Below are 26,658 nucleotides of genomic sequence, written 5' to 3'. Positions count from 1 at the left end.
CACTAAAGTCAGACACAGAAGTAACTGCAAACATGCTTCACCTTTTATTCAAGGAGAATTAGGATGAAGAACAAGTGCGGACGAACAGACTGGAAGGAAGAACACCTCATCAAGATATCAAAGAAAGAAGATTTGAGCAAATGTGACGACTACAGAGGGATCACGTTACTGTAAGTACCAGAAAAGGTTTTTATTAGTGCTGTTGCACCGAATGAAAGATTCAGTAGACGGCCAACTTCGAGATCAACAGAGTGGATTCCTAAGGATCGGCTGTACACAAACCAAATCGCAATACTAAGGACCATCGTTGAGCAATCAGTTGAATGGAACTCGTCACTATGCATCAACTTCACTGACTATGAGAAGGCGTTTGACAGTGTTAATAGGAGAACATTATGGAAACTTCTTCGACACTACGGAGTTCCTCAGAAGATTTTCAACATTATCCGGAACTCATACGACGGACTACAGTGCATATGCTTGCATGGAGGACAGCTGACATATACATTTCCAGTAAGGACCAGAGTCAGACAAGACTGTATACTCTCGCCCTTCCTCTTTCTTCTGGCGATTGACTGGATTATGAAGACCTCTGAGGGGAAGTACGGAACACAATGGACAGCTTGGATGCAACTAGACGATTTGGACTTCACAAATGACCTGACCCTTCTATCCCATATACACCAACAAATGTAGATGAAGACAACTAGTGTAGCAGCAGCATCTGCATTAGTAGGCTTCGACATACACAAAGGGTAAAGCAAGATCCTCAAATACAATACGGTGAACACTAACGCAATCTCACTTGATGGCGAAACTCTGGAAGATGTGGAATCGTTCATGTACCTGGACAGCAGTATCATCGGTGAACGTGAAGGATCTGATGCAGACGTGAATGTAAGGATTGGTAGAGCAAGGGCCACATTCCCGCAATTTAACAACATATGGAACTCAAAACAACTATCAACAATATCAAGGTGGGAATCTTCAATATGAACGTCAAGACAGTTCTACTGTACGGAGAATGCTTGAGACCGGCCTATGCTCCTACACGAGGGGTAAGTAAGTAAGTAAGTAGATTTTTAGACCTTCTCTACTAACTACACATTCAACAATATAAGGTTAGAAATTTCTCAACTCAGTTCTTCTAGTCATAATATAAGTAGCCTAACATCATTTACTCATTTTTAATAGATTACAAACAACAGTGTAAACGGGGATAGAGTCCAGTTTCCTGATATAAAATTCCAAGTTAAATTATTTTATTAAAATATCATAACCATATTTGTCATTATTATTTTAAAACAGAGCATATGATCCATATAGACCAGCTATGGAAAATACTGGAGTTATTACTGCTAACAGATCTGGAGCAAATAAGCAACATCGCGATCCAGAATCACCAGATTTATTGCCTCTTCCTAAATCATACGTTATTGAGTCAATAATTAACCTCCCGGGTGCTGTGAAAGAAGCCAGTATGCCAGATATTTCCACAAATCGTGGCCATACAGCAGGTCGATATGACAGTCCTTCAAGGTGTACAGCAGCACAACAGCCGGTTTCTGGAGTACTTACTCGTGAAGAAGTTGCACGCCTAAGTCAAGCCAGAAGACAGGAACTATATCATGAAATGGAAAGACGAAAACGAGGTGAAATTGTCATACGCTTGGCCGATATTAAGGTAAAATTCGGGTAAAAGTATACTTTTTCTTATAAATTGTCAGACTAGAATTATATAGTTATGAACATGTAACAATATGACCTGTCTACTTCAACTTAGTTAAATAGAAAGTGGTTGAAAAACCTTTAACATCCCAATCACAATAATAGGAATATTTAACTCATATCCAGAACAAGACCAACCACCAATTCCAGGCCTAAGTACTAATATAATTATTGGTTAATACTATGTGTAGAAACATTGAGTGAAATCCAAAATACATTTTACAGGTTTCTAGAATGAAGTTAAGTGTAAAGACATGTTGATGTATATGTAGAACAGCAAATTAATCAGTCAGGTAAAACCTTCACTGTACTGATAAATTTCAGAATACAAAATAAACATCAGAACGTTCTAATACGAAAGTCTTATTATTTTGTGTCAGTTGTTTGTATTTATAATAGCTGTCATCGTCAGTGAAATGTTACTGATCTTCTTCAAATTATATTTGATAAAAAGTTTCATATTTTGTCAAATGGTTCAACTTACAGTTACAGCACACATTTATCATTTATTTATGCGTCTCTGCATTACCTTAACTGATATTCAGGACTGAATTTAATAAGTGTCTGTTGGCAAATTGGCTCTTTGAATGATAGCCACGACAATACCGGTATTTACAAATTGATTTTAGTATAAATAATAATATCACACAATAAGTTAGTAGTCATTACAACTCAATAGATTAGCTGAAAACATACTGACTTTTTGAAGGGGTTAATAATAATCTCAATTGTAAACATCAAAAATAGGATGTAAGTACAACGAAATAACAATTGCTAAACTGAACAAACTTGAGTTCTGAAGTTCATTGCTAACCGCTGCCTTAAAATAGATAGTTCAATATTACATTGCAATGGCGAATATTTTCGCCAGATTGATGGGATTGCTATGGGTAGTCCGTTAGGAACATTATTAGCAAATGTGTTCATGGCACATGTTGAAAATCTGGCTGAAGAACTAATCGAAAACGTGTCACTTTATAAGAGATATGTGGACGATATCTTAGTTGTCTGTGAAAGGAAGGATGATATGAACTGTTTACTGCATAAACTGAACACTATTCAAAACCACATCAGTCTCTCATGTGAGGAGGAGAAGAACGACCATCTTCCCTTCCTGGATATACTTCTAAGTAGACGAAAAGATGGCTCAATCAAACGATCCATTTTTAGAAAACCGACGTGGACAGGACCTTAGTTATTATAGTTATTGCCCTGTGCAATACAAACGGGGTTTGATAAGGTGCCTATTTAACAGGCTTGATCGTATTTGCACAAACGACGCTATTGATTATGATGTTGAGCTGTTAAACAAGACAATAATAGGGAACGGTTATCCACTTAAACTTATAAATAGGTGGAAAGTTCATAGTACAGTGAGACCTACTATAGCGTTGGCGGAAAAAAAGACTGTCTACATCACCTTGCCATTTAGAGGTGATTGAAATAGCCTTTTATTGAAACAAAGGCTAAAATTAGTCATTAACGAAATGTATTGTGCAGCGAAGGTAATTATCAAAGAAAGAACGAGGTCCATGCTTCATCCCAAACCTAAAAGCGATGAAAACGATTGTGTCATATCCCACTGCGTTTACCAATTTAAATGTGTGTGTGGTCACACACACATAGGGAGGAGCAATCGTGATCTGAAAATTAGGGTGTGTGAACATGTACCAAAATGATTGCAGAAACAAATAGAATCAAATGACCCGATAAGAATACAGGATAAACATCCATCATCCTCTATAGCCAAACATATACGTGAGACAGGCTTTTGTGGTATTATATAAAAGTGTAAAAGGGCGTATACTAAGGTTTATTGAAGCCTTAGCCATACGAAAATTTAAACTCCCTTTGTGTATTCAAAAACAGTTTGTTCTTACCTTAAACCTAACCTGGTAATATTAGCTTATTATCCAGAGTGATGAGGTTTCAAATATTTTTCACATTATCTCTTTATTATCCCTGTCTCCTCTTACCCCCCATTTCCAGTTTAGTTAACCTTTTATTCTTATATATAAATGTTCTTAACAAGTATATGTGTGATCAGATTGTTCGAAATGTATTGCGTTAATATATCACATAGTTCTGATAATCTTTGTCTTATTACACCATCGAAATTTATCAAAGGGACTAATTTAAATTCGCTTAGGATTGTTTGTTTGTATCTTCCCATTGATGTTTTAGGACTGCAACTGGTCAGTCTTTTATTGGCCATATGTGCATACTATGCGTATGGCCTCGATATAGCCTTAATTCACAAGCACTATAAGCAAAGATGGCTATATCGAGGCTATACGCATAGTATGCACATATGGCCAACAAGAGGCTGACTAGTTACAGTCCTAAACATCAATGGGAAGATGCAAACAAACAATACTAAGTGAATTTAAACTTCACCCCATTGCACAAGCACGTGGCTATCAGGACTCAGTAGCTGAGTGGATAACGCGATGGCGTTTGAAGCGAAAGGTACTGATTTCGAGTCCCAGAGTGAATATCAACTCTGAGATGCAGGTATATCCAGCTGGCGAGCCCCAAATAGGACGTAACGCGCGTCCTGGATTCCACTGCCAGCCACTATCCATCTTCGCTTATAAAGAGACTAATTGTTTTAAATTGTTGTATAAAAAATGAAAACAACAGAATTTCTTTCTTAATTTTAATACTATTATTATTTATCATATTACCTTCCTTTTTTTATAGGATTGGATTCATGCTAATTTCGTTATCGTCTTTGTTTTATTAATCAATGCCAGTTTAGCATTTTTCTTTTTTAATTTATTAACTGATAATTCAAATCAATCAAATCCATCATCTAAAACTAATTTAAACACTGGTCGTTCAATGTCAAATGATATTAATTCACCAGCAATGAAAACAATTAAAACTGCGAAGAAATTCATTTCAGCCGCTTTAAAAGCTAAACAACAAAATAATGCTAGAAAATAATAGTCAATTAATTGCATCATAGTCAGCAACCGATAAGCATATTATGACAGAGTAAACGAAATATATAAAGAAATATAAAAGTTTTCTAGTTTCGAACATTTTGAAATTTTTCTTTATTTCTACTGTTATAATGATTTGTTTGATTTGAAATATGTGTGCTTTACTTCTATTTCCTCAATGATACTGAGAAAATGACAGAATTTCTATACACTTGTACTTTTTTCGTCAGTGATCTTATTTTCACAAACAAATACATACACACACACACGTATATACATATAAATGCAGATTTACATAAAGTAAAGGATTCATGTATTATCTGGTATATTATGCCATGTACAGCTGAAATGATTATATAACAAAGCTATCAAGAATGAGGATTATGAGAGATAGTTATATGCTTTGTATAATACCACTACTACTAATAAATAACATTAATATACTGCTATCTTAGTCCCAAACCTATTTCCCATTAACTAATCTCTTTTCTTTTATTCTACTAATATAGGAAACACAATTGTACACAGAAACAAAATATAACATTACACCTATTTATTACCTACTTGATTTTCAAGAAATATCTCCTCTACAACATGATTTTCTTCTTTTTTCTTTTCAAAAATAAACAATGTTTCCTTAATTTAACACTTTATTTTGTAGGTTTAATTGTTATTATTATTAATATTATTGCAGTTGTTATGGATACAGTTATTGTCGGGCAATAGAAAGAATAAAATCTCAAGTAAATTATATTCATCTTAGATCCGTTAGTATATCATAAAATGCATTGTATGAATCATTTAAAGTTTATGCTTTTGTTTCGTTATTCGCTACTTTTTCTCTGAAAATAAACTTGACAACAAATAATAAAAATTATTTTTCGTGAATTATCCAAGTTATATATAATTCAAAGCCCATTTCAAAGTTTCATTCATTCCCTTTTAAAACACAAAACAACAATGAATATTAGTTTAAAAATATTTAGGCATTTAAGTAATATTTTAACATTTGAATTAATTTATAGTGGTTGATTAAATTCTGTTTGAACTATTGTCCCCAATTTTATTTGTAGACATCCTATATACTCTTCTATGTTGTTGGTGTTGTTATTGTTCTTTTTTTAAAATTTTATTGTTATTCTGTCTATTTTCATTTTGTTCCCGAAATGTGTGTATGGGGGTTGCTCAAACTTTGAATAAAATTTGAAAAAAAAGAAGCTGATTGTTATATCGTGCGAGTGTGTGCGTGCCCTGTTTGATATATGAACGTTATAAGACCGCCCAATTAGAGAGCAGTGAATTATCGATCGGATCAATAATATACAAAAACCGTGTGAGCAGTCTTGATTACTTATCAGTCCTCCTTCCTGCCTAGTCCGGCCAGTTGAGTCCAGAACACCAATAACAGCCTCTGCAATATGAATCATTATTCACAAACATACTGGGTTTATATACCAACCAAACAGACCACATCGTACCATAAAATAGAAAATAACCTGTGTACAAGATTTGGCCAAATGTGGCTGTGAATAGGGGGAAAGTAATCAATAGACTGATGATAACTCAAGAATGGTAAATCGTATAATAATAGTCTATAGGTCAAAATAAAGCTTATAACAAAAGGAACATGAATATGAATAGTTAAGTTATTTGGCAATTATACAATAGGAAATATACATTTTACATTGGTCCATAAATAGTCCTCAAAAGTTACCATTCATAATTCTCTTCGGGATACAACACTGATAATATGCTATTTAAAAATAAGAAAGAAATATTTAATGAAATAAAAGTATTCAAGTGGTGAACTTAATAGAGATTGTATTATTGACCATAATGTCTATGATGATAATCACCTTCACTATGACTATTTCATGTATGGTTTGTACACGAATTTGTTGACAGATGTTTAATGATAACTCATTATATGTTTAGAAGTTTAAAGAGTGAATCAGATCTAGACTTACATGGGTACAGTCAGGTAATTTTAAACTTATATGCCTAATTTCTGAATCATGAGTTGAAATTCTGGACATTAGATTCAAAGCGAAGTCAGGATATGTGGAGAACGCACCAAATAAAATTACATGAACCATTGTATTCACACCAAAGTATCAATGTAAGGAACACTTGTCACAAAACCTTCAACTTTTTGAGACAATAGAAAAATCTGAGACTATCGATATAACTTTGTTTGACAGATTTCAATCATTTGATGTAAATCCCGATCGTTACACTTGACCACACGAGCTGATCTTCTAAGTATCTTCGTCCTAATCCTGGAAATGCTGAGAGATTGATTATTTACCAAGAGCACTATTCACTGCAGCCTAAATTCAGATTAAATTTCATAAACAAGAGGAAATTCAGACTTGGTAAGCGGTCAGACATGATACTATATTATCCAAGTTACTAACAGTTCTCTGATCAGGACACATTTTTGTCGAATTCAGTAGTAAACTCTGGACACTAAACTGTCTGCTGACAAACGCAAACTCAGAAATTGTTAACTATTTTTGAATATTACATTTTAAAATGAACGTTATCTAAAACGAACGGTGTATACCAGTCTGCGAATTGAAAAGAATGAAAACGGTATATATAAAACTTAGTGTTTCACTGAGCTGATTAGTCTATTAAACGACAAAATCAATGTGTTCACAGTAGCTTCCTTAATTTGTTCAATTATAACTGTTTTAATTTACAATATAACTAAACCAAATAGAAGATATGGAATAATAAAGTACACATCACATTGGATGAGATAGTGATACTTTTGACAATTAGCTATGATTTATAGCTCTTGACGAACTACTTCATACACGACTACATATGCATCAAATAATTGGTTCTCGTGAATACTTTCAACCCATTTATTCTAATTTTATTTTGTGCTGAATAATTTTGTAACATTTACATTGTAATACCGATTGTTTATTTAGTTAAATGTAATTCGTAATCAAATGGCTTAATAACAGTAGCAATGAGGATTTTGTAAACTCCTGAAATAAGTAACTTGAAGTTATCTTTATGACGCGAAAGTGATGTAGCGTATGTCAATATCACCAAATTTGAGTAATCTCAACTTCAGAATCAATTGTACACTCGACCAGTTAATTCAAGTTTGTTTCTGAATGACAGTTTGTATTTTAAGTGTAGTTCAAATGCAACAAAACCTTCCTATTCACACATAACTTTACGAGTTCAGAACTAGCACTACTAATTCTAAAACCAGATATCTCCAGGTATTATAAATATTATCAGAATAGGGATTTGTGCAGATTACAGAAATTTAACAGTTGAGTTCGTGAGCCTATCTAAGTTAGACCACCATTGAAAACCTTGAAGCACTGGACAGCCGTTTCGTCCTAGTATGGAACTCCTCAGCAATGAGCGTCCACGATCCCACACGCGGGACTCGGACCCAGAACCCTCGGTCTCGAGCACGAACACTTGACCTCTAAGCCACTGAGCCGGCATCTAACAGTGTTAATGTCTAACTCTAATCGATCCATGATGTTGCGCAGACCCTCACCATATTTTAATCGTATTATTTCGATAAAGGTAGACCTCGTATTGTCGGAAACTGTACATTACCGAATGGGCAGATTTTTTAGATGATAATCGAGTCTTCATAAGAGGCAGCAGTTTCTCCTCTTGGCGAAAACCAAAGATCACCCGACTAACAATACTCTTGTGATGAATCCTAAATATGACAATTGATTTTCAGCTAATATCTGCTAACTAATTTTGATGTTACAATTGTGTTAATTGAAGTCACCTAAAAATATGGACATTAATGAGGGAGTTCCAAGAATAAAGTCGATGAGAAGATTGCTCTGCGGTTTGTTCTTGAGCAATATCAGATACTGGCATATGACACCGATTTAGTTGAGCGGAACACTATACAGCCAAGAATAATTCTAAATAAATAAATAAACTACGATTAGGACTAATCACAATCATTTTACATTGCTAAGCGTTTATTAAAAATATTAGGGGGTATTTTTGAGAAAGAACTTCTTCGCTTTCCTTTTGTTGAAATTCAGTCAGCTACAACGTAGAACCAGGCACATATATGCATCCATCCAAGTTGCTACACCTCATTAGCACAACAAGATGAACACCAAACTCATAGAAGTAGTTACTTCAATGGTAGTAATATATATATGAAAAAAAGATTGCATATAAAGATATAATATAGGAAGAAAGAATTAGTTCGTAGAAATAGAGGTAAAAAGCAATTTTGATCTCGCGGTCTAAGGGAAGACAAAGAGTGTATACATCTACACCATTGTGATCGATTCTGAGCCATGTCACCCAGAGTCTCCAAACACTCGTTACGATAGTCGTTCGGACCCCAACCAAATAATCTGCATTCACCAACATGGCTCAGACTAGAAGTTAATCACTTTATGCTACAATTTAGTTTGGTCACCCCTAGCTTTATTTCATCCGTCTCCAACATTAGTCAGCGTTGCGCGCCCCCGAATGCCTTGCCACGGCCGAGAGTGGAGAGAGTCAATTTTCCCTCTCGAAATTCTTCCACAAAGCCACTGTCAGGGAAGTCCTACTCAATGTCTTCTCGTGGTGGGGTTGTTTACGAAACTGAGAGGACGAGAAGCGAATATCCGGACAGGATCGATGGATATGGAGGATCCACCCAGGGGGGTTGAGAAACCCTGACTCCAAACCAGTGGTGCACGCGGGCTCCAGGATCCTGAGGGAACAAGTGGTGTACGAACCTACTGTTGGTCACCGATTACCATGGAACTGCATGTCCTGACGTTGTTCCACTGTCTTATGGACTAGACCTCTAGGTCAAAGGCTTTGGAAGTGACCCCGAGCAGTATTCAAGCTCTCATACAAATCGCATGGTGTAGCAAATATGTATTCGGTACCTCTTTGTACCAACATTTATGTGTTTAAAAAAATATTGTGTGCCGTGGTAGTTGGTCACGCGTAACACATGGCCCAACCATCTCAGTCGATGAAGATTCATAATCTCATCAACTGATTGATCATAATCCCCTAATACCATGTGTCTAACCTCAATATTACTTACTGGTGATCCCAGCAGATGAGAGCGATATTTCCAGGACATCTATGATCAAATACTGGTAACTTACGAGTATCCTCTAACCTTAATGTCCAAGTTTCGCAGCCGTAAACTAAAACAGAACTGCTGCGTAGTATTAATTATAAGTGCTACACACTGAAAAATAATAAGTACCTACTTCAGCCTTATGGGTTATGAAACATAAGGGCACTATGTTTGGTTGACAAACCACAAGTATTAGCCAATATTAACATATGAGATAATAACCTTAGACACGTGACAATACGATTGAGCAATATCGCTCAAAATACGGTTTCCCGTTTTCATAGCTTGAAATAAAGTTTTCAGGAATTGATCAACACAAAGACAAGTGATGCATTAGTAAATCAACAGAGAGGAGACTTGGTGTTTAAATCATTTTACATACAGGTACTGGGTTGTATCCAATTCCTACTCCGATTACTTCATGTTAATTAGTCGATTAGTATCGGAAACTTTCATAAGCCGGTACACAGACCTGAGTTTGGTTACATTAGATAAGTTGACATCAGTATAAAAAGCAATGATCCGTCATCCTGCTAAAGAAATGAAACAATCACAAATACCTGGAGACTAATTATTAGCATCCTTTAGAGATGCAAAATATTTACTCGATATAACTACACTAACTGATATCCAGCCTGCACAAATGAAAATAATTTACAAATTGCAATCATTGGGTAATGTATTTAAAATGAAAGGCTAACAGATATGAGAGTTTAGATTATTCTGTTAAAATTACTTATGCGGCTACATATTCATTACCCTATTGTTGAAACAATCCCAATACCATGACTAGAAGACATTTATCATCTTTACTTTCATCAAATCTTTATTTTATTCGAATCAGGTGAGGTTTATTGGTTGTGAGTGCTGTGGTGAAATTAAAAATTGAAAGTACAGATTTGAACACACATGTAATCACATCGGAATATTAATTAAACGTGAGATCATCTAACTTTATTAATACTATCTTTTACATAAACATATAGCTGATAGTTGAGATTAACGTCTACTTTCCTCAAATTTTAATGAAATATATTGTATTCTATTTATAGGTATATCATATCATTTACTATAAATGGGAATCAAACGATCAATTTCATGGGATGTATAGTTTATCACTACTCACTTCAAAGTGAACTCAGCGAAGTCTTTTTATAAAATCTTTAAATTCCCTAGCTGTGTGACAGAAACAAGAAAAGCCATAATGTTAAGTTCATTTTAATGAATATCGAAGTGTTGTCTCATTATTCAATCAGTTGAATAAACACACATTCGTTTGATTAATATAATCTAAATAAATATTTAAATTTTCCCCAACAATTACACCCGATGCTTATCATCAACACAAGACATAAATCCAAGTCATCAAGAAATTCAGTATTTTTGGGTTGAACAGTCTATGCTAATAAAATCAGTTATTTACAAACTTGATTGTTTTGTAAGGGAAGTGAATCAAGAATCACAAAAACTTGTCTAATTCATTAGAAGAAACTTGCTGTATTCCAGTGTATAAAATAAACTCACAACAACTTATGTACAGAAAAATGAATACAAAATTGTCAGAAACACCTTAAACACGCCGAGATTTTTTCTCTGTCACACTTTCCACATCTCCACCTCTCTTACGAACATTAAGTGGATTTCTAGGATCATACAAATCATAACGATCAGGATGTGGCATAGTAGGATCAAGAACTTTTCTAGCTGGTGTTGGAACTTCTGATACTAGACGATTTTTCATCCTGGAATATGAAAAATATGAGAGGAGTAACTTTAAATTAAATTTCATTAAAAACCATAAATCATATGGGCATATAAATCTTAAAAAATCTTCTGAATGTGGGTTAACTCAAAACTAGTTAAAATATTGAATATTTCAATAAGTAGTTCTGTAATCAGCGATTAACTGACACTATATCTTAAAACGAAAAAGATAAAAAGTACCACGGTAAACGAACTATTTACAAAAATAGAATTTATTCAGTGTTATTTTTAGTTTATGCATTGAATATTGTTCAGAATGAAACTGCTAATGAAAAAATTTCCTGCAGTTAGTTCCCTTTATAAATTTCCAGTATTGAAAAAACTTTGAATATTATCAAACAATTTTCGTGAAAGAAGAATAACAATAAAAGAGTTTTAACCAACTGCTTACAAAGTATCATAATTTCAACAGGAAAATTCATCAACAAATATGTATACATCAAAAGAATTAGTAGTGTGGTGTAGGCTACTTATGTTGACAGATATAAGTAGTATATAGCAGCAATCGGAAGTGAAATGCCTGCCAGCAGGAGACTGAGAAGATTGAAGAGAACAGAAAGGGAAACAAAGAGCAATTGTATCAACAACAGAATTGGACACAACCATGAAGCATGTAAAAGACAACTGAAAGAAAGTGTGCAAATAATGTATTTAATGTATGGTTGTGATATTTTACGAAGGCACTCTGTAATTTTGCATTGAACAACAAATTGGTTTTCCCACTGAAGTCTTCGCTCACTGCAGCGGCGCGGGGGAAGTTTAATTAAGGTTAACAGAATAAAACGAAAGGAAGTTAAATTGATAGTTTAGAAAGAACACAACAGTAGTGAAAAATAATTAGTTAATTAATTGTTTAAAGATCCCCATCATATTAAAAGTTTATTTATTTATTTATTTATTTAAACACATAAATATTGGTACAAGGAAGCACCAGATATATATGCGCTGCACAAATCTCATTTGATTTGTGTGAGGGCCGTGATACTGCCCAGGTGCCCAAACATCATATTAAAAGACTAATATTTGAATGAAGAATATTCTTTTCGATAAATTAATTGTAGTCCTTCTATAAGACCTACTGATATAATCACTTTGAACAACGTGTAGAATAATACATACATTACAAAGGAGAATACAACATAGAATTTAAATCATTAACAAATCAGTTCCAGTTGTAGCATTTCATTGTAGCAATAGAAGTTAATAAAAAGAAAAATATATATTAAAATAAGCTAAAACAACATAAGCAAATACATGAATAAGTCTAATTTGATCAACTTCAAAATGCTGGATATGTGAATATATTTTGAGTAGTTAGTGAATCACTACTTACTTACAACCTATAAGTCTATAATCACTTACGATTCATAGAAATGAATTTTCAGAAAATTTCAAAATAAAATAATTGTCTAGTACGACTTATGTAAACGAGAATGAAATTCAATTCCCAGAAGGAACTATATCTATTCATTAGTTAACATGAATCAAGAGTAGTCTTTTTGAAACAAACAAGCTTTTTCAAAAAGTACTAAACAAATTAAAGATTAAAAATTCAAAGAAAGAATAAATACTACAACGGGTAAGAAAACGAACTCAAATACCGAAATATTAATAAAATATATGTGTAAGTCAATCCACAAAGTTAACATTTTACACGTGAAACCTTTTAGACTATGAAACTTATCTATTGTCAATAACATATAGAATTTATTTAATGTTACGTTGTTTGAAGCGTTCATTCCGGCTATTCTCAGACTGCAGGTCTATTAGTTATGTCTAAATATAACGATTAGCAGTCCGGATATCTTCCGAATTCTCAGATTCTAAAATTACCAATTTCATTCAGTTTGCTTATAATTCATTACCCATTTATTCGTAAGTTTTAATCCCCTTTTGCCAGCACTCAATTATTATACTATTTTAACGCAAAACATTTAGTTAGCTCTTATATTTTCGACTTACTTCAAATATTTACAACGCTTTTAAAGGTAATTGTTAGAAGCTAGTACTACCCAATAAGTGAAGTACAAGTTCGTACAATTAGTCTTGAATTACACTTGATGTTTGACGGATGAAAACAGTATCCGACGTGAGGAAGGACATAAGACTAACGGAACAACTAAAAGCTCAGTTTTCAAAATGAACCAATACAGATCCGTTGAAAATATTTCCTGATTTTCTTTTCTTCGTGACAAATGCGACATTTTTGCTAGATAAACATGCTGGACGCTCACAAAAAATCAATTCGTGGAGCAAACAGCTCAAAAATAGAAACTACCGGGAAAAAATATTTCCCAAACGTGGATTACGTGATTTAAATCACTAAACTATTTTTTTATTACTCGTATCCTAAAGTAAATAGCATTTATCTATTACAATGAATATTTTAACAGAAAAATCATATGTACCATTTGTTTTAAATAAAACAAATCGTTCCCTGTGTCAACGACAAACATACCAACCATCCATAGGTGAAAATTTGCCAAGCTCCTCGTTTGATTCTTCGGAACCAATAACACTACGAAGACGATTACCAAATCGCTCCAACAATGACAAAGTTACAGCTTCACGTTCAGAACCCTGTAAATTAAATATATGTTATTTCAAAAGAGAATTGCAGCTTTGACGATTAGTGAACAAATAAAAAACAAAAACTACAGTTGATAATTTAAAATGAGCTACCTTGATAGAAAGAGTTAAAATAATTTTACAACACCGAACAATAAACAATGACCAGTCAATCTCTATTTCCAAATCAGGCCTATTTTTTTGCTAATTATTTAAACCAAATGCGTTTATGAAATTAAGTTACAGGTTGTTTTGACACTATACATGTTCCACATAATATTAGATTAATGAAACAGTTTATTAATTTATACAAAATCAGTAAAGATGCCAAATATCTAGAATACATGAAACAAAATTAATTCGCCTCATCCTACAATCTTTTTAGTTCTTAGTTTATGAAAATACTGAAATAATTGTATACCAAAAGTTAGTGAGATTTAGGTAAAATGTAATAGATGAATATAGAGTTGAGAAAATGTCATAACCAAATTTCTTCGTTATTAATGTTGTTTTTGCGAAAGAGTGGGGAGAGTCCGCTCTCCTTCTCGAAATGCTCTCACATGGCCACGCGTATAAAGCCTCTGCCAGTGAAGTCCCACTCACTGCCTTCTCGTGGCATTACTGTTGTTTACGAAATTGAGGGAACGAAAAGCGCTTTAACCGGGTCGGTGGACACGGAAAGTCCACCTAGGGGAGTTGGAAAACCCTGATTCCAAACCAATAGTGCACATGGGCTCCAGTATCCTGAGGGAACAAATGGAGTATGAATCAACCGTTGGTCACCGACTACCATGGGACTGCATCTCCTCACGATGCTCCACTGCCTTGTGGATCAGACCTTTAGGTCAAAGGCTCGGGGCGTGGCCTCCTAAGAAAACCACCTGTTTCGGCTTCGGCACCCGAGCAGTATTACAGCCCTCGCACAAATCAAATGAGATTTGCGTGGAGCATATGTATCTGGTGCCCCTATGTACCAATATTTATGTGTTTAAATAAAATAAAATGTTGCTTTTATTAAACATGTCTTTGTCATATACGAAACGCAATTCACAAGTATTCTGAAAATAGGAAAATACAAAGAAATACCACAAAACTCAACAGAAAATATGATAGAATATTGATTCTCAAGAATATGGAAAAAGATGTAAAGAAGAAAGAATTAGTACATTTCATTATTTAGAGAATTTAAGGAGACTATGTGCATCTATGTGAGAAATGAACTTGAAATAAGTACTGTCATATCTTCATCTAGCGTTATCATAAATATAAGGAAATCTAATCTATAACCAATATATATATATATATGCAAATAGTCAGTAAAGACATGAAAAGGTACTATGACCGGTTAGGATATCATGGTTGTGCCATTATCTTTACTTGTCATAAAGTGTTGCTTTCTTCACATCTAACTTTATCACCTCTGGAAAATCACAGGTACTCTATAAGTAACAGATAATAAACAATCAGCATTTTTATATATTTTAATTTCTGCGTAAAAATAACACAAACAGAAAGTAATATTGTGATATATGTTTGACTTTTATCAGATACTGAACACTTCAATGAACTCTAAAATAATGAGTGGACGTCACACAACTTTTAGAAAAAAATCCAAATCGCGTGTATTCAACAAGTGAAGCTTGGATTTGACAAAATTATTCTGATCCAATAAATTAGGGACATGAAATTATTGCGTATAATCTCACCTTTATAGCGTTTTTTGATTTTGCTTTGTAACTGGCAAAATCAGCTGTAAAAGTGTCTAAATCATCTACCAAAGGTTGAGTAGTCTTTGAATCACCATCAACTTCACCTTTTTGTTTAGCTTCCCAGCGGGCCAAGGCAGCTTCTTCCTGTTCTTTTTGCTCTTGAGCTTCACGGGCCTTACGTTCCAATTCTCCCTTCTCTTTCAACTGTTTGTTTTTTTCAGCCTGCTTTGACAGTGCAATTTGACGACGTAATTCTTCAGCTTCTTGTCGCAACATTTCGCTACAAAGGATAAACAGCAAACCCTAAACACTTAGTTACCCAGTCAACCATATCAATAAAGGTTAACTCATTCCTCACCTCCGAAAATACTCCACAAAAGTTGAGACCGAATGGACAGAAGGTTCTCAACAATGTAAATGCTAGTCATTTGCTCGATAGTGGGAATGTTGTTGAAATTCCTAAGTCTTTCAAAATAATCAACAAACAAGAATATCCAAAACTGTTAAGCTTTTCCGAAGCTGTTGAAATAAAAATATGTAAACTGAATTTATGTATCCAAAAAGAAACAGTTGTAAACCTTTTTTTACCCTGGTGACCTTATTTTTTGTAAGATTATTAAGTAAGACTTCGTTAGCCGAAATTCTGGTATCCTAATTCCTACTTCTGAGTTTTACTCAACTAGTCTATTACATAATCTGTTTTAAGAAGAAAATACATTTTTTGTTTTTATACTCTTCCATAATATTCAAAAACTTAACTTATAAATAAGCGAACAGTTGAACAATTTTTATTTTTCAGTATTATGGTCTCTTAATATCATCCTATCTCCACATTTTAACCCAGTTTATTCTACGCGTTTCTGAATTAAAATATGTACATTTGTTTTAATGGTTGATACTATAGTTTTGGGTTGTAAGCAGCTGAGGAGAATCCACGAAACAAAATAGTTCATATTATTCTGCTACGATATTTGTTTTTTCTCCATTCAAGTTTATATTATTGTGTTCATCTACAGATTAGCATCGTATTCACTGATTTTAACAATCGAAAGTTTTGTTCAACCAAACCACAGAAAACCTTCTACATAACAAGTACTTCCAGTTAATTGGCTTCATCCACCCAATATATATCATCTTTAAGTGAAACGCATTTCTGTACCAACAAAAAATATTGAGATAAAAAGAGACACCTTTTTCATTTACCAAACGTTAAGAAAAACCCAATATATGGGGTTAAAAATTATGGATCCCTTATAAAGTTACAAGTAGTGGAGAGAGAAAAATATGGAATGCATATTTAGCACAAAGGCACCAACAATAAACGGTATGTTGCTTTTAACCATAAATAAAATTTATACGAGAAATATCAACTGGCTTACATTCGTTTAGCTTTAGCTTCATCTTCTTGAAGGTGCGCTGCATCACGTCGCCGTTGTCGTTCTTGAATTTCTTTTTCTAATTCTGATTTCGCACGATTAACTGCCTCAGCATCTTCGTCACTTATCATCACCGGGATTGAGCTAAGACGAGGATCAGAAAGGAGATCATGAGCACTTTTACTTTTTTGTTGAAATTTCTAAAAATAGTAAATGAAATTTAAGGATAACTTGGAGTCTTTTTTACAAATAAATCATATTAACTGTTGTTGAGGAAATATGTAAGTATATGAAAAATTAACGCTGAAAATTATGTACATTGAAAATTACCTCGACTACTGTGTTTACAATTTCTTCCTCTTCCTCTGCTTCTTCGCCGAAAGATAGGAGAGAGCTATTCCTACACAATAAACGATTAATAAAATTAGCAATGGCATAATACAGGGAACTTTGTTAGTAAATAGTATTACGTAGAAATACCAATAAGTATTATAAAATGAAAAGATAAGATAATAGTGACGAATAAATTTCAGCTGATAAAATTCAATTATGAGATTTTGCTTACTAAGGACTAATTTTGAGGTGATTCCCGGAGTTATAATGAGAAACCGCAACCAGTTCAACTAGTCTGGGTACGAAGTAGTTACTCTCCAATGACATTAGAAGACGGTAGCGTAATATCCAGGACCGACTGAAGTGAGATATGTAGACCGTTAAACGCCGGTTTAGGAGTCTAAAGGTTGTGAGACCTGAAGGTCCTACGTCCAAATCCCGGCATAGTACTAGATCCACAACTCAGTTAGCAACAAAACATCAGTCAGTCAGTTACAACGTAGAACTTCGTACGTACGTACATCAGTTCGAGTTGCCATACCACATTAGCACAGAGATGAAGTTGTCGATTCAAATCCCATATTGGTAGAAGTAGTAAGAGTATAAGTATTATGTGAAAGATAAGGGTTTGAAGATGTTATTGAAGGAGTATAATACAGTGAAATAAATTTGGAAAGAGAAAAAGGATAGAGACATGAAGAATTCAAAAGGTTAGAATTTGGTAGAACACAAGGAGTGGATGCACCTTTGCCATTGCAAACGATTTTGAGTCATGTGATTCAAGGTCTCTAACCATCGATTGCTATCATCTCGCGGATCCCAACCAGGTAGTCTACACCTACCAACATGGCCCAGTCCACTTGTCAGCGACTTCATGGATTTATGCCATGTTTTGGTCTGGCCGCCCCTAGCTTTCTTCCAATCTGCTCCTACACCATAAAGCATTGCACGTCGGGGCAGTCGGTGGTTGGGCATACGTAACACATGTCCCAGCCATCTCAACTGATCAAGTTTCACTACTTCATCAATCGATTTGCCATCCTTACCTAGTACCCGTTTCCTAACATCTGCATTACTTACCCGGTGGTCCCAGGATATACGAGCAATGCGTCGAAGACATCTATGATCGAACACTAGTAGCCTACGAATATCCTCTACTCTTATGGGCCATGTTTCACTGCCATAGAGTAGGACGGAACGGACTGCTGCACAGTAAACCCGTCCTTTGGTTGCTAGACGGATATCTCGCCTACGCCATAAATGACGCAAGTTGGCGAAAGCTAGATGAGCCTTCTGTATCCGTGCTGAGATTTCGTCGTACACCAGACCACAAGGGCTGATGAGACTCCCAAGATAAGTGAAGCTGTCAACACGCTCAACTACTTCACTCCCTATCATTAGTTCAGGTGTCGATGCAACCCAATCCTGAAGTAACATTTTGCACATCGAGGGAGAGAATCGCATCCCGAACATGCCTGCATTGTTGCTTATGGTGGTCAGAAGACTCTGCATTTTGTCAGCGTCTTCACCAAATAAAACTGTCGTCGGCGTATTCTAAGTCAACAAGTGAGCCTCCTGGTAAAAGTTCAACTCCTGGAGATTGAGATGATGACCCCCAAATGCCCTGGTACGGCCGAGAGTGGGGAGAGTCAACTCCCCCTCTCCAAATGCTCTCACATGACCAGCGAATATATAGCCTCTGCCAGGGAAGTCCCACTCACTGCCTTCTCGTGGCATTACTGTTGTTTACGAAATAGAGAGGACGAAATGAGAATGTCTGGCGCTTTAACCGGGTTGGTGGACACGGGAAGTCCACCTAGGGGAGTTAGAAAACCCTGATTCCAAACCAATGGTGCACATGGGCTCCAGAATCCTGAGGGAACAAATGGAGTATGAATCAATCGTTGGTCACCGGCTACCATGGGACTGCATCTCCTCACGGTGCTCCACTGCCTTGTGGATCAGATCTTTCGGTCAAAGGCTCCGGGTGTGGGCCCCTAAGAAAACCACCTGCTTCAGTTTGGGCACCTGGGCAGTATCACAGCCCTCACACAAATCAAATGAGATTTGTGAGGCGCATATTTATCTGGTGCTTTCTTGTACCAATATTTGTGTTTAAATGAATGAATGAATGAGATGATGAAAGTGTTATCTCCAAAAGCATGTCGACGACAAAGTTAAACAAGAATGGGGAGAGTGGACAGCCCTGACGAACACCACTTGAGGTAACCAATTCTGATGACAGTTCGCCATAGGCTCTAACTCGACCAGTTGTGTTCGAGTAGAGAGCCTTTATGAGGTTAATGTACTTCTTTGGTACTCCTTTCACTGACAAACACTGCCATAGAACCTCACGATCAACGGAGTCAAATGCCGCCTTAAGGTCAAGAAATACTACTATTGTGGGACGTCTGAATGTATGTCTATATTCTAGGACCTGACGTAGAGTGAATATCTGGTCTATGCAACCACGTCCAGGTCGGAAACCAGCCTGGTTTTTCCTAGTCTGCTCTTCACGAGCTTTGGTTAGGCGCCTAAGTATTATTGAAGCTAATATTTTACACACTATATTAGTCAAACTGATCCCTCTGTGATTGTCACAGGAGGACTTTTGTCCTTTCTTATAGACTGGCACAATCAGTGATTGGGACCAGTCAGATGGAATTACGTCCATCTGACATGGTGGTGATAGGTGCCAACCTAGTTTGTTTCTTAGTTTCAGTCGGTCACAACGTCGAACCTATTATGTATATACATCGGTTCAAGTTGCCATACCCCGTTAGATACGATTCAAGAAAATATAAATTAGTGAAATAAAACATGAAAATTTATAAGGGATTCAGAATCCCAGAATTCACGAGAAGACAGAGAATGGATGCACCTGAGCCGTTGCAAACGATTTCGAGCTATATCATTCCAAGTATCTAACCATTGGTTAAGATAATCACGCGGACACCAACTAGATAGTCTGTACTTATTAACATGCTGAAGTTCAGTTGTCAGTGATTTCATGGACTGATAATATGTTATAATTTGGCTGTCCCTTGCTTTCTTTCAACCTGCTCATGCAACAGAAAATTTACTACCTTACTAATCAATTTACTATCTCTACCTAGTACTCTATTCCTAACCGAGGGCATTACTTACTCCGAGGTCCCAAAATGCACGAGCAATTCTTCGTAGACACTTATGATCGAATTACCAGTAACCTACGGATATCCTCTACTCTTAATGGTCATGTTTCCCATCTATAAAGTAGAACAGGCGAACTGCAGAGCAGCAAACTCGTCCTTTGGTTAGGAGACGGATATCTCACCTACGCTACAAGTGACTCAAGTTGGCAAAAGAAAACCGAACATTCTGAATCCATCACGAGATTTCGTCACCAGATACCAGACCATAAGTACTAACGAGACTTCCGCGATAAGCGAGCAGTTGATGCGTTCAACTACTTCACTCCCTATTAATAATTTGGGCAATGAAGCAAGCCAATCTTGAGGTTACATTTCACATTTGGAGAAAAAGAGAACTGCATCTCAAACATACTTCTATTGTTTCTCAGGGTGGTCAGAAGACTGTGCGCTTTGTCAGCGTCTTCACCAAATAGAACTATATCATCTGCGTATTCTAAGTCAACAAGTGGATCTTCTGGTAGAAGATCAATCCTCGAAAAGTTAGACGATGAAAGTGTTATCTCTAAAAGTATGTCTATGACAAAGTTAAATAAAAGTGGAGAAAGCGGACAACCCTGATGAACACCACTTGAAGTAACCAATTCCGACGACAGTTCTCCATAAGTTTAGACCCGACCACAAGTGTTCGAGAAGAGAGCCTTTACAAGGTTAATGTACATTCTTTGGTACGCCTTTGAATGAGACATCGCTACAGAACTTCACAATCAGCAAATTTGAAGGCTGAATTAAGGTCAAGGAATAAAACAATAGTAGGGCGTCAAAAAGTATGTTTATGGTCCAGAATCTGCCGAAGGGTGAATATTTGGTCCATATATCCATGTCGAAGTTGGAGACAAGCCCAGTTTTCTCTTCACAAGCTCTAGTTAGACATCGAAGTATTATTGAGGCTAATATTTTAGACATTATATTAGTTAAACTGATTCCTCCGTGATTGTTACAAGAGGATTTTTGTCCTCATAAACTGGAATGATCAGCGACCAGGACCAGTCAGATTTCAGCTAATATCTCAGTTAATCTAACTGCTAAAACTGGACCACCATCCTTAAAAATCTTAAGACTTGGTTCATTATGTCCTGCTGCTTTCCCTCGCTTTAGATTAATAATAGACTTCTCAACCATACTAAGAGTTGGGGGACTTGCATTAGTTTGCCATTCAGACAGTGAGTAACTGAAGTGAGACTAAAGACCAGTTGAACTGTCCCCTAAAGTTTTCTGCCCATCAGTCTAATCTTTTGGCTTGAGAGTGAGTAGTAGTGCCCTCTTTTTTCGAGATAGTTTCACCAACAGCCTCATTTTTAATACCCATCTCCTTGATAAGTCTAAACAGTTATATATAAACATATTCTTAACTTTTCCATCATTAAGTTAGACTCTAAGGGGTCTTCTTGTTAGCGATTTTATTCATCCAGAAAGACGTAGATAATAAACGTGCTCGAACTAAAGCGTGATCCAAGTCTAAATATGTGCTCCAAAATGAGCGATAGTCTTTTGCAGAGCCCCTTCAACAATGGTTAATAGTAATGTGGTCTATTCGAGTTCATCGATGAGTAGATTGTGGAGGTCGACACGTCACACGACTTTCTTCCTTATGTCTGAAGTTGGGGTTTTCCAGAAATATAAGGGTTATCTGAGCATAGTTGCAACAGACAGCTGCCATTACCAGTTCTCTGAGCCACAACACTGTAAGATTTGCCTAAGTGCCTTTCGGTTTGGTTTGGTTTACCTACTTGAGCACTAAAATCACCTGAAACTTATCGCATTAAAGAGTTTATCGTTTGAAAAAGGTTGGATAGCTTCCCATAAAATTCACCTTTAACTCCATACGAGTTTCAATCAGTGGGAGCGTAGACAGAGACAACGAAAAGGCAACGGCGTGTGTCTTTAACTTTCCGAGTTCTTACCGTCCCGTTTGGTTGAACAGAGCTGTTGTGCTACGCCTTAAGTTGCTGCTTTTAGTCTTACCGTTCTCCAGCCAACCTGCCTTGCATAGAAGGACCTAAAGGAACAAGTGTTCCAGCCAATATGGCTCGTTGGGTCATCATAATAGGCAAACCTGACCACCTCATCAGGGTAGCAACTACAGTCGGATGCTTGCACGGCAAACGAAATGAATACAATCGATATAGTACTGGTTCAAAATTTTGTAACGTAAAACTCAGTTTTAGAGAATGTGACAGTTCCTTATCGGTAGAAACACTAAGATGCCCATTGTCCCATTTTTTGGAAAAAACCTATCTCACAGTAAAGCTATGAATAAATTTCCCAAGCCAAATGCTTCAAATATGCTTGAATGATAAACTGTCGCATCTACTCAATTCTTTGTGCATTTAAAAATTCACCTACAGAGTAAAGTACATTGACGCAACCTAGCGTTCACTTTCTAGATGTATTACTGAAAACAGAATTCTAACTCGATAGCTAAATTCTAGATCATTTTACTGTTTTTGGTCACTTATATTATCCTCATTTTTTCGCTCCATAGTTTCGTTTTGTGTTTGTATACATATATTTACCCTTGTTACATCGTTTAACTTAATAAATTAGCATTAACTTATTAGCTTATTCAGTCTTTTAAAATACTTATTGAAACTATGTCTAGTATCGGACAACTATGCCCACTTATCTGACACCAGTTAAGAATGGATTATGATTTCACATAAACGACTGTAATAATATAATTGAAACAATGACTTCTTCCCCCGAATCTTTTACACCTAGTTATGGTAACAAGGTATAAACGTTTACGAAAATCAAGTCTGTTTTACAGAGATAGGTTGACTTACTTTGTAGCTTTTGCAGTGACTTTAAGTTCCTCTTCGGGACCCGATTGAACTATCTGCTTTGGCCGATGCCTCGGTTCAATATCGTCATACGGGTTTAGTATAACCTATCAACAAATCAAGTTGGATAAACAGTCTTAAACTTTTTGAGATATGCGGATATAGTTGTGACTAGCAAAATACCCACATAACCCTGTTTATCTTGTAGCGAGTGAATTGCAAAGATAAGCGCTACCTGAATTAAGGCTTGTCAAGGTTTGTGGCTAACAGATAAACAGAAGTAAATGATTCACTGAGCAAAAATAAACGCGAACTACTGAGTTATGAGTCTTTGGCACTTTGAAATGACCATCTAGACCAAATCGAGGTAGAGTTTAAACTTACGACTTTATGCTCAAAACCTAAAGTCTACACGATGCGAACCATAACTTTAGAGGGAAAAGATTTAAATTACGAGAAAACTTATTTCAACACCACTGGATTACAACCAACTGTACAAATCAAAGACACAATAATGCACGAAAAGAAAAGTATGTCGAAAATAAATTTAACAAGTGACTGGTTATTGAAATGTAACCGAAATTGGAGAGCAGTAGAGCATTTACTGTATTAGTATATTGCTACAACAGAAAACGGAAAATAATTAATGATTTCTAAACCTCACTTCTACAAGCTTAACAGATGCAACCATTATGAAGACTGAATTAAATGTTTGGAATTTTGTCCACATCTTATTACCATAATACTTTCTAATTATTACAGCTTAAACTTAATATCGTTTGTTGTACACTAACAAACAAATGACTCAAATCATTTATATCATTCAGTCGTATACTCACATGAGTACAATATTTTGTGTTTATTTGATAATACTGCCTAACAAGTCTCTAATATACATAAAAAGGAGCTCAAAAGTAAATCTTTAAATTGGCATTACCCAAGACTAAAAAATACATAATGTAACATAAGTTAAAAAGGTGTTATGGAGTGATATCACAAATTTCGCTTAATTTGACCAGATAAATACACCCTCAGTTATTTGAACCTAACCAGTATTTGCTCTAGAGTAGAGAAATTTATTGAATCCCGAAAGTTTTTTTAGTATAAATCAGGTAACAGGATTAGAATTTGTCTACTACTATCTGGAGCAATATTTTTGACTGATAGTACGGTACACTTAAAGATATAACTTAGTGGTGATTTGTAGATGATAAGTTCTGAGTAAGTTGCTCATTTAGAATGAAAAAACAAGTCAATTTATACAGTCATGTAATTGAAATGCAGAATTTGGAATACTTTATTAAGGAATATATATATATATATATATATATATATATATATATATATATATATATATATATATATATATGGTGACTTACACAACTGCTAACAATCCGATGAAGCCTTAAAGGTCGTTCGTTCCGACCTATATCTCCTTCACCGAGCCGCAGCATATTGAATAGAGTTTCACCAGCCACACGACCAAACAGTGTATGTTTTCCTGTAAGTTCTGTAGCCGGCCCGAGAGTGAAGAAAAACTGACTCCCGTTCATGTTTTCTTCAAGACATGCCATCCCAACAAGGCCACGACGATTGAAGGATAGTCTTGAATGAATTTCCGTCTGAACAATATAGGAGTAAGAGACACTGTAAGTTGGTTACTGACAAAATGAAATAGAATGTGACTTCAACAAATCCTTTCAAATAAAATTAACAGTTAAATATGGTTAGTTGTCTGTCTAAAGGTTAGTTTGATTTTGATGGCCTAGCTCAATTTGTAGTTGCATATTGTTAGTTTAACAACCGTTATTCAAGCAGTTTTATATTGTCATCATTAACACTATACAACTAAGTATTGCAATTGGTATTACGTTGCCACAATTATTTACTGTTCACATTTACTTGGAGAATTTAACTCTTTGAAGAACATGTATGAATTACTATTTTGTGACCTCTCTGATAACAAGTTTGTCAAGGAGGAATTTTGCTGAATTTTGTGTTCTTTAATGATGGAATCAAGCAAATATAAAGATCTGGTAGTCCCATTTTAAGGGAAAACGAACTAAAAGCCAGGACAAAAACCGCGATAAAGTCGAAAGATACATAAAAAGGAAGTGAAATATTTTTGACCAACCTTGAAAGGTTGTCCGTAAATACTTTCTCCACCTTCTCCAGTACCTGTCGGATCTCCGCCCTGAACGATAAAACCACGAACAAGCCGATGAAATGATGTGTCATCATAGTAGCCCTCCATACACAGTTGGACAAAATTTCTGCATGCTTTAGGGGCTTCTTTGGACCATAACTCAATTTCTATTTCTCCGACTGTTGTCTTTAGAATAACTTTACCATGAGTTGCTGGTTCGGTAACGTAAATGTTACTCATGACCAAAAATTAAAAGACGTTAGATGAATGTGTGTAGACCTTATTATTATGATTATACTTTGGAACCACTGTCGAAAATATCACACTTCAACTCAATCCTTAACAGATGAATATCTGAGTTGTTTTTTTGTTAAGGGCGCACCACATAGACCATGCATAAAACTGATAATGAATGTCAAATAATTCCGTAAAGCGATCTGAAAACCAAAACTCAGCGTGTATACAAAAACATCCGCATAAAATAAAATAATAAACAAGGATTAGCAGACAAGTTCAACGCCTAAAAATCAAATATATCCGTGTTATATTTCCAAAAGAACTGATCAAAGTTAATTTCAATAGGTTATTACAGGTATATGTATGAATGAAGAATAGATCTGAAATCAATTCTACACTGTGACTTATAGCTACCAATTCTATGTTATTGCTAAACCACATCCAGAAAGTTTGCAGTTTTCTGAAAACAGGGAAGTCAAACTTCATTAATTGGCCGTCTGACCGTCTACTGAAGTTGGACTGCTAAGACAGAAGCCTAAAAGTACTTATTATGGAATATTTTCATTATATTAATGTCTTTTCCTTTAAACATACACATTAAAGTCGTAAAATAGGAAAGACTGACTTTGGAAACTTATGATTTATTAACAGATAACCGAAAAACAAACTTAGTTGGTTTTCAGCGATAGTTAGAAGCTACTTAACTGCAGACTAACAAAAGGACCATTCTATGACCACGAGCAGTGATGAGTTATGAACACTAAAACGACT

At 35.4% G+C, this 26,658-nt stretch overlaps 2 protein-coding genes across 2 annotated transcripts in view; one reads left to right on the top strand and one right to left on the bottom strand.

Annotated features, from left to right (window-relative positions):
* Smp_084090 (putative junctophilin) overlaps positions 1–4,677 on the top strand; it is a gene marked incomplete at its 3' end in the record, with an annotated part of 45,178 nt that extends 40,501 nt beyond the window's left edge. The window contains exons 6-7 of the mRNA XM_018789915.1: positions 1,309–1,684; positions 4,432–4,677. Coding sequence (XP_018655310.1) covers positions 1,309–1,684; positions 4,432–4,677 — 622 coding nt within the window. The remainder of the gene's footprint in view (positions 1–1,308; positions 1,685–4,431) is intronic.
* A 6,488-nt stretch (positions 4,678–11,165) lies between these two features.
* On the bottom strand, positions 11,166–26,066 carry Smp_084080 (putative peptidyl-prolyl cis-trans isomerase (cyclophilin)). The gene is made up of 8 exons (XM_018789914.1): positions 25,639–26,066; positions 24,884–25,126; positions 23,508–23,611; positions 17,528–17,597; positions 17,201–17,397; positions 15,819–16,101; positions 14,003–14,124; positions 11,166–11,522 (listed from the first exon to the last, which is right to left on the bottom strand). The coding sequence occupies exons 1-8, from the start codon at positions 25,888–25,890 to the stop codon at positions 11,351–11,353; spliced, it is 1,443 nt and encodes a 480-aa protein (XP_018655309.1). The 5' UTR covers positions 25,891–26,066; the 3' UTR covers positions 11,166–11,350.
* Positions 26,067–26,658: the final 592 nt, after the last annotated feature.

This window comes from Schistosoma mansoni, chromosome W (genome assembly GCF_000237925.1).
Source record: "Schistosoma mansoni strain Puerto Rico chromosome W, complete genome".
In the NCBI taxonomy this organism is placed as follows: domain Eukaryota; kingdom Metazoa; phylum Platyhelminthes; class Trematoda; order Strigeidida; family Schistosomatidae; genus Schistosoma; species Schistosoma mansoni.
Note: the sequence above shows the minus strand (reverse complement) of the source record. Positions and strands in the feature narration are given on the sequence as shown.

What these genes read in the sequence shown, in the direction of transcription:
- Smp_084080 (XM_018789914.1), bottom strand. Translation starts at nt 25,890, where the DNA reads ATGAGTAACATTTACGTTACCGAACCAGCAACTCATGGTAAAGTTATT. An exon ending in ATCGGATTGTTAGCAGTTGT is followed by an intron (nt 23,612 to 24,883) that starts GTAAGTCACCAT and finishes ATTTGTTGATAG; the next exon opens with GTTATACTAAACCCGTATGA. An exon ending in AATCAAAAAACGCTATAAAG is followed by an intron (nt 14,125 to 15,818) that starts GTGAGATTATAC and finishes TTTAATTTACAG; the next exon opens with GGTTCTGAACGTGAAGCTGT.